At 40.1% G+C, this 15,726-nt stretch overlaps 1 protein-coding gene across 1 annotated transcript in view; it reads left to right on the top strand.

The window, feature by feature from the left end:
• The first annotated feature begins 4,178 nt into the window (after window positions 1-4,178).
• LOC104389786 (rap1 GTPase-activating protein 1-like) overlaps window positions 4,179-15,726 on the top strand; it is a 35,992-nt gene continuing 24,444 nt past the window's right edge. Inside the window, 4 exon segments of the mRNA XM_009998830.1 lie at window positions 4,179-4,214; window positions 10,102-10,149; window positions 11,137-11,175; window positions 11,289-11,480. Of these exon segments, the coding sequence (XP_009997132.1) occupies window positions 4,197-4,214; window positions 10,102-10,149; window positions 11,137-11,175; window positions 11,289-11,480 (297 nt within the window). The 5' untranslated portion in view covers window positions 4,179-4,196.

Genomic DNA, 15,726 nt, shown 5'->3' with positions numbered 1-15,726 from the left:
TCCTGCTGCCGTGGGCGAGCTCTCCCGGTTTGACTTCTCGGGAGGTGGGAGTGAGGACGCCGGGCGGGGTTAATTTCCCTCGGGAGTTCTCCTTTCCCCTGCCCTGGGGAGGAGTGCGCGGCAGGAAGGGAGTTAGGTGGGTTCTCTGGGTCTTTTCGGCGCCCTGCCCACCTTATCTTGTCGGGGCAAGAAGAGACTGAGGGAGCTCTGAGCGGGGAGCTGGGATTGCCCCTGTGTTGGAGCAGCATTCCTCACGGGAGAGGCAGGAGCCAGGAAGGGGAGTGCAGCTCCAGCGTGGTTCCTTACCTGGGAAATCAGTCTGCGGGCTGGGAAGTTTGCGGCCAGCTGAACACAAACCTCCTCTCATCTGTAGCAGTTACTTGTTTGTTTTTTTTTTTTCATAGTTCCTCCTCTTGAATGTTAGGAATCCGTGAGTAAAATTCAAAGCCGTAGGTGTTAGCAGAGTACAGCTACTTGTGTCATGTTTTCAGCTGTCTTCACTGAGTACCTAGATAACGTGTTTGATGGAGCACACACGTGCCTCTGAGGGAGAAACAAGGGAGTGAAAGAGCAGAAGTTGTTGCCCCAAGTGAAGCGGTTGCCCAGGTTTTTCGGTATGAGCATTTCAGGCCTGTTCTTGTCTCAGAGTGCCTGTAGTTGTTGGTTTTGTGTTTTTTTTTTTAATTACCTATCCCTTCTAGTGAGGGATTTAATAAACACATAAGCCTCTTGTTGTGAGAATTACTCATCAGCTTGGGATGCCAGTTATTATACTGTTGTTCCATAATTACCTGCAAATCATGCCATATTGTTTCTCCTACTGGAAGGGGCTTCCAGATTAGCAAAGATTTTTATAATAGCTATACACCTGCTTCCCTGTGAACTTTCAGGAAAGTAATTACCTAATTCAGGCCACTTTATAGTGAAATCCCCTTTACCTCTGGAATACTTACGAAAGTTGAATGAAAGGATGTATGAAATCTGTCAAGGACAATTTGTGGTTTTTCTCAGAACAAATATTTGTATTGACTTGGTCAACCTGCCCAACTGTAGCAGATGGGAATACTGTTGAGAGAGATGTATATAGAGAGATCCCAGGACTGAAATAGGAGAGGATGCTGCAAGGCAGAGATTACAAGACATGAGCAGAGTTGTGTGTGTGGAGATAGTGACTTAGAGGTCTGAAGAGTTGCTTCTTCCTTCTGGAACCTTTAGCAGTGGATCAGCACTGCCTAGTTTTAGTTTGGCTACCTTATTGAAATTAATTCACTAGTTACTGTCACTAGAAAAGTCTTAGTTTAGTCTTCAGCATTTCCCAGGATCTCCGCTTTCCACTGTTGCCATTTTCTAAAAATTAAGCTTCAACAAGTATACATTTGCACATACACATTCCTCTGTCAGTTTGCAGGGTTGCTTTTCTTTTTCATAAAGATAGTATTTTCCTTATGTGGTCAAAAAATTCAGTGTTCAAATTTGAAAGGAAATATGTTCTCTTTCTATAGATAAAGCTTTGTGCTTTTCCTTCCAGAAGTTCATAATTAAAAAATGAACTTTCAAGCAATAGTTACAATAGCCCCAAATGTTTGTGACATTTTGTACAAGATAACATAACATCTAACTAATTCTCCTGGCTTTTTGAAGTCTCTCAGCACATTCCTCATCTGGGATAATTACAGAATTGATAACTTCTCTAAATGTATGATAAGACCGATAATTTTGGCATCTGTTGGAATAATTTTGTCAATAGGTCTGTTCTAGGATTAAATAGTAAGGAGAAGTTGCTGCATGAAGTGCCCTGATCAGTCTAAAGTATAGAGATCATTTTATGGTGAGAGAGGATGGGCAGGACTGGCCATATTGATCTCATGTAGAAGCTGCCAGATTTCCATGATGCAGGTGTGTATTTTACTCTCTACTGAATGATTCAGAATTCAAACCAGTGACATGCCAAAGAAAAATGCTGTAGCATGCAACAAGGCCCTAGGGTATCCAGTTACACAAAGGTTTTGCCAGGACACTTCTCTGGAAATGGGTAGTTTCTGAAAATGACAAATTATCAAATAAAGGTCTTCCCTTAGGGCTCACAGAACAGAAACTTCAGATTTCTGAAAGAAAGAATAAAAATCTTTCAGGTACTGCCTCAGACAAGAAATTTTATTATTCCCAAACATGCTTCAAGTAAATGAGTAAGATTAGAGATGAAGCCTGTGTTGGTATAATATTAATTTAAAATACATTTGCCATCTAACTATTCCAATATTTGAGGATGTCAGGACTAACTTCTGCATCTTCCGTCCCATATACATTATGGAATTAATATTAGTCGTGTTAGGCAGATCTCTCTCATTTGAATTTTAGGAGAGAATTGTGGAGTGGAAGTGTTGAGCTACTTTGTGTAGATCAGCCTATCGACAAGGTACATTGTACCATTGGGCTGCTAAAATAAAATGTGAATTGTCAGAGAGCTGGTGGACATATAGGTTCTTGGGGCTTGTGATACTGTAGCTTCGTGATTACAAAAATACATTCCACTTCCATACAACAGCAAATGTAGCCAGTGGTTTCAAAGCAAGAGTCTGCAGGACTTACAGATACTGATCTCTTAGCATGGAAGCAGGAGGAATCATGCATCTAACACCTAGAGGATAGCAATTCATAGATGAGTCTTCTCTCTTGTATTAGAAAATTGGGCTTTGCTTTCAGCCCTGCCTGCGTGACCTTCATCATGACTTGAACCTCAATTGTGACTACTAGTAAAAACTGTGAATGGCAGGGAAAGTTTATTAACCAACAGTAGAAGAGCTGCAGCTAGCAGTGAGAGTTTTCATGGTGCGATGGGCAATGCGCTAAATATGTATTTAAAACTACAGCTTTCTTTTTGTTATTTTTTGTTTTATCTAAATAAGTGCTGCTGCTATTTGTATACACTGCTGCTCCAGCAGAAGACAAAGTAGTAGTACATTTTCAAAGGAAGATGTGCAGGCAAAAGCCCATCTAATGTGCACACTTTACCAGCAGTGCTAACACAGAATCATCCCTTTATCTCTCTTACAGGGTCTAATAAGTTCTATCATGGCATCATCTCTTGTTATGTTCCTGTCCTGGAGACATAATATGCAGGCTGTGGCAACTGAGGCTGACCTCTAGATGCAGATTTCATCAATATTTCAGAACTTCCAGCTCTTTTATTATGGTTCAGTTTTGAGATCTGATTCCTAAGCTTCTTGTGAGTCCTGTGTTTATTTTGCTGCAAATCTGTGATACAGGAGGAACTTAGCAAAAGTCATTCAGCACTTACATAGTTGTGAGGAAAATAGTGTGTGAACACAGAGCAGTCAGGGCCAGAAGAGTTTTGCCGTTAGTTTCGGGATGTTTACAAGTGGCAAGTGGTAAGTTAAGACAGCTCGGGGAGTCCCACAGGGAATGATAGTTTACTCATAGTCAAGAAATGGTCTGGGGAGAGGAAGAGTAAGCAGAAGACAGCAGAAGGCAAAGGAAGCACTGTAGGGAAGCACTGGCATCTTGAGTTCTTCAAGATAAGTTTCTATTACATATATATGTATATATATATATAAATTATATAAAATTATTATTTTTAATTTTTTTTTTTCTTCCCTTCTGGCTCTGTCTCTTGCAGGAGTTCTGAGGAGAGGGTGTGCTGCTTTAGTGATGTTATAGACACTACCACCCAAGGCTTTCCATGTACTCTTGTTCCTGCTCTCCCCAACAAGGTAAAGGCAGTCCATATTTCTCTGGCTCGGGGTTGGAATGTGCCACCTTCTTGAGCAGAAGATATAATTGACAAGAAATTTTTTGTGTGCATGCATGTTTTACAGCTTTAGTTGCCCACTTCTGTGAGAATCCTAAAATTGTTCATTTAATAATTTCTTATGCTGCACTGTATCAAGTCAGTAGTCTGACCCATTGAGAGAGAGAAATTCCTGATACCTCTCTGATAAGGTTCCAGGTCAAGCTTTTGTCACCCAAGCTGCAGACAGTTTGGCCAGTTGTATTGCCCATGCTGTCAGTTAAGAAAGAATGATTCCATCTTGTCTTTCAGCGAGCAAGTAGTTTCTGTGCCAAAACATGGAATGAGCTGTAGGCTCCTTCAATATCTGGATTACCACGGAACGTAGCGTTAGCTTCTGCAAATCTTTTCCCTGTTGTCTTTTTCACAGACTGTGGACTTGTTTGAGATGATTGAAAAAATGCAGGTAAGCAGAGGTTATTTTGTCAAACCTTGACATCTCTTAATTCTTATAGCCAAATAACTGATCAGCTTCTGTTTTTCTTGTCATGTCACTCTCAGTACCCTTTAATTTGGAATTGCAGATCATTTAGCTCTTGTAGGTCCAAATTCCAATATTTAGTCTTAAATGGGTTTTCAAAAACATTTTCACGTGTTCATTTTTCCAACCAGCACAATGGAAGGAATAGACACAAATTATTATATATCTCTCCTTTGCAGAAGTATAATTCTGAGAGAAAATCATGATTGCATTAAGGTATTTCTGGCATCTTCAAGAAACTTTCTGTTGGGGAGCAGCTGCTAATGACAAGTGATTAATGGGGTGTTAACGCAACTGCATTTAGCAAGGTTTAATAAATAACTAATGTAGACCTTCTTGCTCAGGAAAGAAGGATGCTGGCTTAATTTTCTTATGAAGATACATACATTTAGTTTCATATATTATGTAATAAAATAGAGTAAAAGGTTACTCATCCCTGCCCTGTCAAATAAGGAGGTAGTAATATAATAATGTGATAAATCTAACAATAAAATCCTTAAAGCTAAATTTTTCATAGGATCTGTTTTTAAAGCATCTCAAAGCATTCTTACTCAAAGCATCCTCAAAAGACTGTCAGTATTTTCTGACTGGTGCACCTTCTTTATAACACTGTGGTTAACTTTGGCCTAACATAACATGCAACATGACACAAAAAGCTGGCCTTTTGTTGTGTGCAGGAATTAAAAGGTCATCAACTTATGGATATGCGGAAAATGCAAGACTTTGGTGGGACTGTAAAGGTGAGGAGTTGGAAGGTAGCAGCAAAGTGCTGAGTATAAAGTTGTGAGACTGAAGAACTATTTGGCAGAGTAGAAGGGAGAAGTGGGGGAAAGAGAAGCTAAAGGTGTATCTTCTATATGCTTATGTGTAGACAGTCACAGACCTTGAAACTGACACTCAATCTATGTTTGGGATATATTATTTGTGCTTTAGAATAACAAACTCTATAGATGTGCCTGGCTTATTTAGCTCTGTGTAGAAAGTAAGCTTGAGTGTGCAGAGCTGCTTTTTCCATTCAAGCACGTGTTAAAAGGTATGAAAATCCTCTCCAGGCCTTTTGAAATCTCTGTAAGGAAGAACCATTGTCAGAAGTCCCTTACTGGAAGACTACATTGCTTAAGATTTGCAGTATTTCTCAGAGATATAACAGAGAGAGCTGATGAGCATTTCCAATGTTGTTAAGACTCCATAACATATATTTTTTTTTAATTTAGCCTGTTTTTTCACCTGACTTGCACTAAGAGAATTAATAACTACTGGTTAAGCGTGACAGCAATTTTTTGAAAGAATGGAAGAAAGATGTTTTCCAAAAGAAAAAAAAGTCTCCCCCAAAATACAGTTGTGATTGTTCCTAATATTTTTACTGCATTTATTTATTCTTTTTTCATTTGTTTTCGCTTTTCCTTTCATTCCATTTGACTCTGGCTATCCTTTAGATTGGTTGAATCATTCTTGAAAATTATACTTGGGATTTTCGTTAGCAGTCAACTGTGTGAAAGGCAAAGCGGGAGACTTGGACATTTCCCTGTAAAATAAAAACAGAGCCACAGTATTGGATTAGTTTTTGAGTACTTTAATAATAGGATAGGAGTATAATTATTGGCCTGAAAATTAACATAGCTGTTTCACATTATGTGTGATAAATTAACAGGTAAAATAGTGCTCTCTTTTTAAACTGAAACCTGTGCCCAAGATCTGGGAATGAAATTACCCCCCCTTTTTTTTTTTTCTTTTTTACCTCAATAATCATTCCTTGAAATAAATGTGCCACTGGCCACATTGTTCTATGCATACAGATGTAGTGAAGTCACAGTAAATTGGTAAGGACACATAGGAATGCATTGTTCCTAGATTGCTTTGCAGTGCAAGCAGTTGAAAAACAAGCAAATCTTATTTCAGTCAATAAATCCATGTGCTTTAGGTCTTCTCATACTTGCATAACCGATCCCTCTTCATTTACATGCTTTTGTCTTTTATGATGTGATGTTCACTACCTCTATTTTGCATTTGTACAAGTTTCAAGACACCCTTCAGTCTTATTTTCTTAGAACTACCTTCAAGGGTTTTTTTTCCTGTATTCCCTTTTAATCTAAGTTGTCTGTTTTGAACTAGTCCTCTCAAGGCATTGGTTGCTCTTTCCTCATAAAAAATTTGCTGTCATAGCATTGCTATGTCATGTTGGGCCCAACTGAGAGTCTGGACAGCTTTTTCTTCTGCTGTCCATTCTTTCATCCTCAGGCCAGGTGTTTCCTTCTCAGTCTGATACTGTCTCCAGTAAGCTACCTAGGGAGACAGTCAGGGAAAGACTTTCCTTAAAGGCAGTGCTGCAGGCCAGACTGGACTGAATGAGAAGGGTGTCTCAATAGGTGGTTGAGACTGCTATAGTTTGTGCCTCTCCCTTCTGAGGAATGACAGTGATAATTAGCCAGTTGTTGTGCCCATGCTTTGACACTTCAACAACTTATGCTGTAAATTCCGTGCAATCCTGGTTACCCTCTGAAGTAAAGCTATGGACTATACAGCCAGGGCTGCTTGAGATCTTTGCCATTATCTTAAGCTTCAGTCGAGAGGAAAGGTTGGTAGATTTAGGCCTACATCTTCTGCTTGCAGGCTACCAGGAGCTCCTTTAACAGAACAGAGTCATGGAACATTCTGGCACATTCCTCTGCTTTCTGTAGAGGCTTCAATACAAACACAACTCATTTACAGCAGCCCAGAAGTTTTCCCTCAGGCCTCTGAGAGATAGTGGTCTCCTATCAAAACCTCCTCTGAAACTGGAAATGTTTTGCAGTTATCAGATCTGTAAAAAAATGCCAGGGAAGGGGAGATTGATCTTAAAAAAAAAATAGCAGTTTTCAGTCTGCATTTCCATGTGCAGAAATCCTCTGGTGCAAAGTAAGTTTGTCCTGTAAGTTTCCACAGTTTATTTCAGAAGGCTGAGACTGCTTTGTACCTACATGTTCCTCCTGTTTCAATCCCATTTTGATGGAGCATAGGGCTTTCTTGTCCCAAATAACTGTTTCTGACACCCCTGTTTCAAGACCTAGCCTTCCACATGAGCCCCCAACACTCTAGGTTGACAAGTGAAAATGCAGGTCACATCATTAAAACATTCATTTGCACTTACATGTAATGCACTTTGTTTTCTCAGCCTTATGACTTGCCAAAATGCAAAATGAGTACTGCTACCTCCACAAAAGGTAAAGATCACTTGTCAGCCTTTGTTCCATCTGAATTTCACAACCCACCATGTCCTGGTATTTTGTTGTTCTTTTTGTCAGTGCTGTCTACTGACATGGCAATTCGAAACAGATATCCTCATGTTTCCCTATGAAGAATAGTTAGAAGGTGATATTTCTTCAGGCTCCTCTGTTAAAAATACAGATGAAAAAAATATAATTTTGGGGGGGTTTGTAAACTTCTCATAGTTCAGCTTTTATAGTTTGTTCCTGTGTCACCCTATAGACATTTTGGCAAGCTTTTTTCTTCTAATATAGTAAAGGAAATGAACCACCAGTGGTCCATTGCAGGCAAGAAGGCCAGTGACATCCTGGGGTGCATTAAGAAGAGGGTGGCCAGTAGGTCAAAGGAGGTTATACTGCCACTCCATCCTACCCTGGTGAGGCCCCACCTGGAGTACTGCATCTAATTATGGGCTCCCCAGTTCATGAAGGATAAGGAACTACTGGCAGCAGTCCAGCACAGGGCCACAAAAATGATTAGGGAACTGGGGCATCTACCATTTGAGGAAAACCTGAGAGAGCTGAATCTGTTTGGCCTGGGGGAGACTGAGGGGGGAACTCAAATGCTTATAAATACCTAAAGGGTGGGTGTCAGGAGGATGGGACCAGTCTCTTTTCATCCGTGTTCAATAACAGGACAAGGGGCAATGGACAGAAGCTGGAGCATAGGAGGTTCAAGTTAAACATAAAGAGTTACTGTGAGAGTGACAGAGCACTGGGACAGGCTGCCCAGAGAGGTTGTGGAGTCTCCTTCTCTGGAGACATTCAAAACTGTCTGGACACGTTCCTGTGTGATGTGCTCTGGGTGACCCTGCTCTGGCAGGGGGATTGGACTAGATGATCTTCAGAGGTCCCTTCCAGACCTGACCACTCTGTGATTCCATGTGTGATTCTGTGAGAATAATTATTTTGCTGTTTTTATGTTATCTGCAGGTTGTTCCTCACTTGCTTTACTGTGTTTCTATATTTAGCCAATTAAAATTTGTTGTTATTTCTATTTTGTGTGTTTGACTTCAACTTCAAACTTACAATGCCCTCACACATCTTCTACTAATCTCTCTTGCCCTGGAGTTTACCCATATCGGTTTTCATCTAGTGTCTAGAGTTCTTTGAAGGTACTGTGCATTTTTTATGAGCCCAAGGTCTGGCTTCTCATAATTTCCTGACAGTTTAGCTTTTTTATGACTCATTTTCAGGTTCTTTGAATAAGTTTTGTCATTTTCCTATAACCTTGTTTTTATGTGTAGTAGATGTCTTTTTTTTTGTTCTCACCCCCACCCATCCTTGATGGAATGTTAGTATTGCTTAATGTTAATATTGTTGCTATACTAGCAGGTTTTTTCACCCTATATGGCTTGAGCTTTGGCCCTAAATTTTGCTCTTGCACCTCTTACATCACCACTGTAAAGCTCCACTCAGATTTACATATTTCTACCAGATACTAGTCTACAAGCTAGTTCCACTGTAGAATACATGCATAGACATAGCTGTTATTAAATAAGATCCTGCTTATTTTCTGAACAAGTTGAGAGCTGCTTGTCCTGTCTAAAATCTTTGATTAGCCACTCCATTAAGGAGCCGCTAATGGTGTATAAAATATAGCTGCATGGCCAATAGGTCAAGGGAGGTGATTCTCCCTCTCTACGCTGCTCTCATGAGACCCCACCTGGAGCACTGTGTCCAGTTCTGGAGCCCCCAACATAAGAAGGACATGGAGCTGTTGGAATGAGTCCAGAGAAGGGCCACAAAGATGACCAGAGGGCTGGAGCACCTCTCCTATGAAGACAGGCTGAGAGAGTTGGAGAGAGGAGAAGGCTCTTGGGAGATCCTATAGCAGCCTTCCAGTACCTGAAGGGGCTACAGGAAAGCTGGGGAGGGGCTCCTTACAAGGGCTTGCAGGAATAAGGCAAGGGGTAATGGATTAAATCTGGAAGAAGGGAGGTTTGGATTAGACATTAGGAGGAAATTCTTCAGTGTGAAGGTGGTGAGATACAGGAACAGGTTGTCCAGGGAAGTTTTTGCTGCCCCCTCCCTGGAAGTGTTCAAGGCCAGGTTGGTTGGGGCTTTGAGCAATCTGGTCTAGTGGGAGGTGTCCCTGGCCATGCAGGGGGCGTTGGAAGTTCTCTGTGCTTTGCCTGACAATATCTTTAGGGGAGAGGAAAGAGTAGAAGAGGAATGAATCACCCAAAAATACTGTTCTTTTGTGTTCTGTCTTTACCTCTTCCTTTTTTTTTTTATTGCTTTGGATAGGAAATAAAGTAGCCTGAAGAGATGAGAGAATTAAATGAGAAAATCAGTTTGGGAGGGAGATTGCTTTTTTATTTCTGCCAGCTTTCTGCTTTTTAAGACATGTAAGGTGAAGAGGCTTTTCAGTTTTTGTGCCAAATAAGAGAGACTGGCCAAGTTCTAGCTTTATTCCTGTTTATTCCAAACTTCTAAACTTGTGTAAGATAGAAGATTACAGAGAGATACCAAACAATCATATTGGAAATATGGAGAAGGACACAGAAGGTAAGTGAAACAGGCTGGAAAAAGCATAAGATTCACTGTCTGTGACTTTCTGTTTCCAGGGCAGTCGTCTGGATGAACAAAGATGTTCTCTTCCAGCTCCTTTGAAGGTCAGACCAAGTCATTGTTGCCTCCTAAGTAGCTGAGAATGGCAGATAATAACTGACCTGGCTTGCAGTGAATTTTAATCTTGAAGTGAACAGGGAGCCTACAAATGCCTACAAACAGCCAAAGAACACACAAATACTTGCCTGTTTTATTTTATGTTGTGACACAAGAGGATAAAACTATGCAGTGAAAACAGAATCAATGCTTCCCTTTTTCAAATTTAAGTGGTTCCAGAAAGTGTTTAATATCATTAACAACCTCAGTTTTGACTAAGAAATATCTTAGATATTGTTCAATTTAAGAGCTATAATACCACTTTATCTATTTTATTAGTCTGCTTGAGGACTCATAGGTGCTACTGAAAGCTGGTCTGTTTTCCTCAATATTAGGCCAAAAAGAACAGATTCCCATCTTTAACTCTAAATTCTTCCTCTTCATTCTTTCATTCTCAGCTTAGGCACAGTAACCTTAAAATAAAACTTGACCTTGCATTTAATCTTGGAATAAACTTAAAAAAAAATAAAATAAAAAGCCAGATAAATAATTGATATAGCTCAATTCTAAAAGAGATAGTCAGTGGTCTTTGTGGTGATTGAAGGGGCATCCAACTGCCATAAAGCTACTCAGATACTCCTCATATTCCTACAGCTGTGTCTCAGTGCTGCTCAGTTGTATACCACAGGTCTAGCTATGATGACACAACCTTGATCATGCTGTAAGCATGGTGCTATTTCTATTGTTCCTCCTGTCATCTCTGCAGAAAAACATCTGCTCAGCATCTGCGTGCTTGTATTTTGTGTAGTTTCAAGGAGGAAGGTGGATGAGCTCTGTCTCCTAAACTTACTGTTCTCAAAGTTGTATATTATAACGTTGAGACCTGGGAAACAGAGTCTAACCTTAAGGTTAGGGCACAGCTTGCACCTTCATGAGAGCATATAACACTCTAAACAATGCCATGCATTTTTGCTAATTGTCTCTTCTGATTTCAGACAGAAGAGGAGTATATACCTTACCCCAGCATCCACGAAGTGAGTTAGCACTGCTCTCCTCCATTTTTCCTTGGACTTTATTTGCCTTTCAGCTTATTTGCCTTTCAGCTTATTGGTCTTCCAGCTTTCACATTCTCTGCCCTTTTGAATAGGTATTACAGAAAGGATGGCCATATCCTCTCATTATCTTACCCCAGTTTGGGGGCTACTGGATTGAAGGGACCAGCCACAACCTCTCCAGCTTGAGTCCAACTCTGTCAGATGTACCCTTTCCCTGGAGTGGTAAAGTGAAACTGGAGAGTGACCCTACAGCCAACCTGTACCGCAGACATTTCCTGGGGAAGGTAAGAGTGACCTCCAGAGCCTTCTCTGCCCAGCCAGGACCAACACTGAAATGCATCTCGGACTTTTCCTGGTGGGCTTAGAAATAACTGCACAGCCACTCAGTTTCATTTCCTCATGATGCCTTGAACTAATGCAAATAAAGTACACATTACCATATGGCTAGGCGTGTGTTAGATTGGTTCTGTCCCCTTGTGATATTTGCATCATCCTGTGCATCAACAGAAGAGAAAGGTTTGCAGAGGAAATGCCTGTCATTGGTTTTGAGGCTCCTGGACAGATACCAGCCTTGGGTTGACAAGGGGAAAAAATGTGTAACGATATTGGAAATGAAGATGGTATTGTTTTTACAGAGGACTTCAGCCCTGCAGTGCAAAACCTCCCCAGTAGTAAAAAAAACGGCCCATTTTCCTCGGTGTAGATAAATAGTATGGTCACCACAGAATTTGTGCGAAGAAACTGGATAATGCATTTTATAATTGTTTGATTTAAGTAACTTTGGTGCTAAGTGTTGCCTGACTTGAAAAATTTCAGTCTGACAAATGAGGTGACAGAGCTTGGCTTCATTACATGGATGTTTATTGGCTGGCTGTTAAGTTCCGTCTGGGTTGGCCCATTTAAGGAATTGATTGATTCCCAGACTGGATGTCAGGATGATACTAACCATCAAAACCAAGTGAAAACAAGCCTACCATCTTTTCTGAGATTCAGTTCATACAATTTTCAGTCACGGTAAGTTAGGGTTGTATTTGAAGGTTTCCAGAGCCAGCTAGGATGAGAGGCAAACTGGGATATAAGTTTTTGAGTCTGATTGTAGGATTCAGTGCTGACCTGATCACAACATCACAGAATGTTTGAAGTTGGAAGGGGCCTCTGGAGCTTGTCTTATCTGTACTCCTGCTCAAGCAGGGCCATATTATTATTCTTCCTTAGAAGTGAGATCCAGAAATTCCCATATTTATTTGAATTACACATTTGCAAAGTGCCCAACCATCAGTGCTTTATTACTACAGAAAAACTCCTCTTACCTGTATTCTTCCTTTTCTACAATGTTCAGTGTTTTATTCTTTGTCTTAATTGACATTAATGTGTGTCTATGTTCAATTAAATGTGCAAGGATTTGAGCAAGAAAGTGTCAGAAAAGGACAAGGTAAATGGGACTCACATAAAACTCTACCAGTGGGTAGAAAACTTCACCCATGTCTTAAAGGCTTTGGAGCTTTTCCACAAGGAGAATATTTCTTCAGTTCAAAGTTAAGAGAAACCAGTTATTTTGGTTCTGTGTAGATTTGGATCCTTTTCTTGCTCGTAACATGGGAAGGCCATTTCAGAAAGGTAAAGAAACCTTTATTGCATGCTTGAATAAGCGAACATTCTTGGCCAAAGTAAAGAGTCTATAAGCATCACGTGGTGGGAGAGGCATAGTCAGTGCTTTAGGGAATATCCTTTAATCAAAATGAGACATTGGAATGTGTATCCTATTACAAACTTATTATGCATATCTGTCTTGTGGGTGTGTGTATACTATATCACTCAAATTTGGGCAATTCCTTCAACATTTTTTGCAGAATATTTTACAGCAGATTCTATAAAACAATCACAAAAAAATGCTAGGACATACAAGCCATAGCTCAGTTCCTTTTCTTTATTTTGTGGTCTATATTTTATATGACGACTACACAGTAAGACTCGTTTTGCCTGTAGGAAGAAGGCTGTAAAACCTTATGTCTTATACCATGGAAATTACTAAATGTCTATGTTGTTTTGATTCAAAGTCATAATAGAGAAGTAGCCTAAAGCCAGGAAATTTTTAATAAAAGTATGCATTGGAAATGCCAGTGAAAGAACCTTAGGGTGCAGTTTCACCAGCACTTGAAGCTGGCAGTGCTAATGAGAGAAGCTTTCATGTCATATATGGTCATGTGTTTCTCCACTATACTGTCCTTCCTTTGTGCTGGTCAAGTGTTGTTGCTGCAGTGTTGTGAAATGTTAAGGAACTGACTATGTGGAGTCTTCTCAGTGGAAAGACCTATATCTTACATTATTGCTCTGAAGTTCTAGCTTAACCTAGGACAAAGAAGTGGAAACTATTTGAAACAGTCAAAGGACTTTTTAATTATGAAGAATTATTGTAATGATCTCTTTTGTTATTTTAAAGTCTCTCTGATTTTGTTTAATTACTACAAGTCTGTGTTTTTAGTAAACATGTAAATGTAAATGTTAGTAAACACTCTGACTTCCTGAGATGGCATGTTTTCTCATACTCAGGATAATTTTCCTCTGGTATGCAAATACATGTGTTTTGGAGCTTGTTATTGTTTTTCTGTCATCACAAGCTGACATCAGCCCAAGATATATTTTTTGTATTTTATTTTAAAAAAATTCTTTCCAAGGCCTGCAAGGACACAAACTTATTCGGTATTATTTCAGTACCAACCAAGCCTCAGTGTTTCTGTGTTCTGCTGTTGCTTCTAGCTCCTTGTTATCAGCTGACTGGCATATGACACCTTTCACTTTTCCAACAGGAAGGCTTGCTGTAATAATGATGCTGTCTATTCAGTACTGTAAGTTCATTAGCTGTGTATCACATAGGTTTGGATGTTCAGGTATCATTTTCTTTTTGTAGGTCATGTAATCATTTGGCCACCAAAGTTGCCTTTCTTCCTTCCTCAGGGCTGAAACAATCCCGATGTTTTACCAGATGACCATAGGTTGCCAAGTTTTTTCAAAGTTGTTTGTTTTATTTTCAGTTGTCTTTGAGGAAAATAATGGGCTACTGAACCCATTTTGAATCCTGTAAAGATCTGTTAGTGTTATCTGGCTTCCTTTGCTCTTATTGCTGAAAGAACTGATGAAATATTCCAAGCCCCATGGAGAGGATGTCTTTGACTTTCATCTGCTTTGTTCATATTTGGCCTGATTGCTGCTATTCAGTAGTGGATAGCCCAAGAGGCTAGGAGCATGTCTTTATAGCAAATGGATTAATAGCTTTCTAACTTCTCAAGCAAAGTGTCAACACTCCTTGCATCTTCTGTTAGTCTTTTCCCTTGGCCTCACAGAAGATACTTAATTGCTTTTACGAGATACACTTGAAAACCAGAACTTCTTTTCAGACTGCCTTAAATGTTACAGAAACTGCCTCTCTGGCTGAAGAAATGTGCATCTGTACATAGGTCATCTCAGCTCAAGGTCTTCTAGTTGACATTCAGTTTTGCAATCTTCACTACTGACCATAAAGCCTTTTGATGGTTCATTTCTAACTTCAGGACAGCTGTTGCATGTTGGAGGATTCTGAATCTGCCTTCTGTTGCCTATGTGTTTTCACAGAGAATGAAAATCACAGTGGGGGGGAAGTAATAGCAAGAAAATTCTAGGGTTTTTCATACATACAGTTGCTCAGATCTCAGTTTAAACCCCCAGGCTTACATTCAGGGTCAAGCTAGGCAGCCAGAGTAGCTTTGACAAGAATTAAATTATTTTAAGACCTCCTCTAATTCTGTTGCCCGTTCCCCTGTGAAGACTGTACTCCTTTGTGCAGCTCTGCTCTGTTATTCTGGCTGCAGAGCTAATAACCCAGTCTCCAAAGCAACTGAGATGCCAATGTGTCAGACCTGCTGGGGTCTGGCTCAGAAGTCTTATCAGAAGGTGTCCTGTTTTCAGGTCTTTGCAGCTTAGTGTTACTTTTGGCTGCAGCCAACCTCAGGGTTTGTCTGCTGTTCCTTTGTTCTGTCATTACTTTTGTTGGCATTATGCCACAATGAATACTGCACTTCATTATTATTCAAATCCAAAAATCTGTTAGTATCCTGAAAGTCATGGTCAGGAGAAATAAACTGTCCTTCCAGCCTTTGTGGCTTCCTTTGATTTCAGCTTTTTTCCCCATGTACTACTGTTGACTTGTGTGACAGATCACACTGGGCTTCTGATTTGAGCACTTAACCTAGAGGCCCCATCATTCTGTTTGCCTGGTTGCTGCTTTTTACTTAGTCCTTATCTTTTTCAGGACCCAGTAATTTGTTCTGTTTCAGCAGAAGGTAGACTACGCTAGCACCAGAAGCCGTGAAACTTTTTCCCCATAAGTCAGTAGCAGGGCAATTCTGAGTGTTGAGGTTTATTTCTGTTTCAAAGAGTGAGGACAGTGATATGTCTAACACTTAAAGAAGTTCAATAGTTTCATCTTCACATCCAGGTTCAAAGTAGTGACCATAGTTCTAGTTATTCCTTTTTTTTTTTTTTTTTTCAGAGGGG

The sequence above is a fragment of the Chaetura pelagica genome, unplaced genomic scaffold, assembly GCF_000747805.2.
Source record: "Chaetura pelagica isolate M959 unplaced genomic scaffold, ChaPel_1.0 scaffold120, whole genome shotgun sequence".
NCBI classification, from domain to species: Eukaryota; Metazoa; Chordata; class Aves; order Apodiformes; family Apodidae; genus Chaetura; species Chaetura pelagica.
This window is presented reverse-complemented; position numbering and strand designations above follow the sequence as displayed.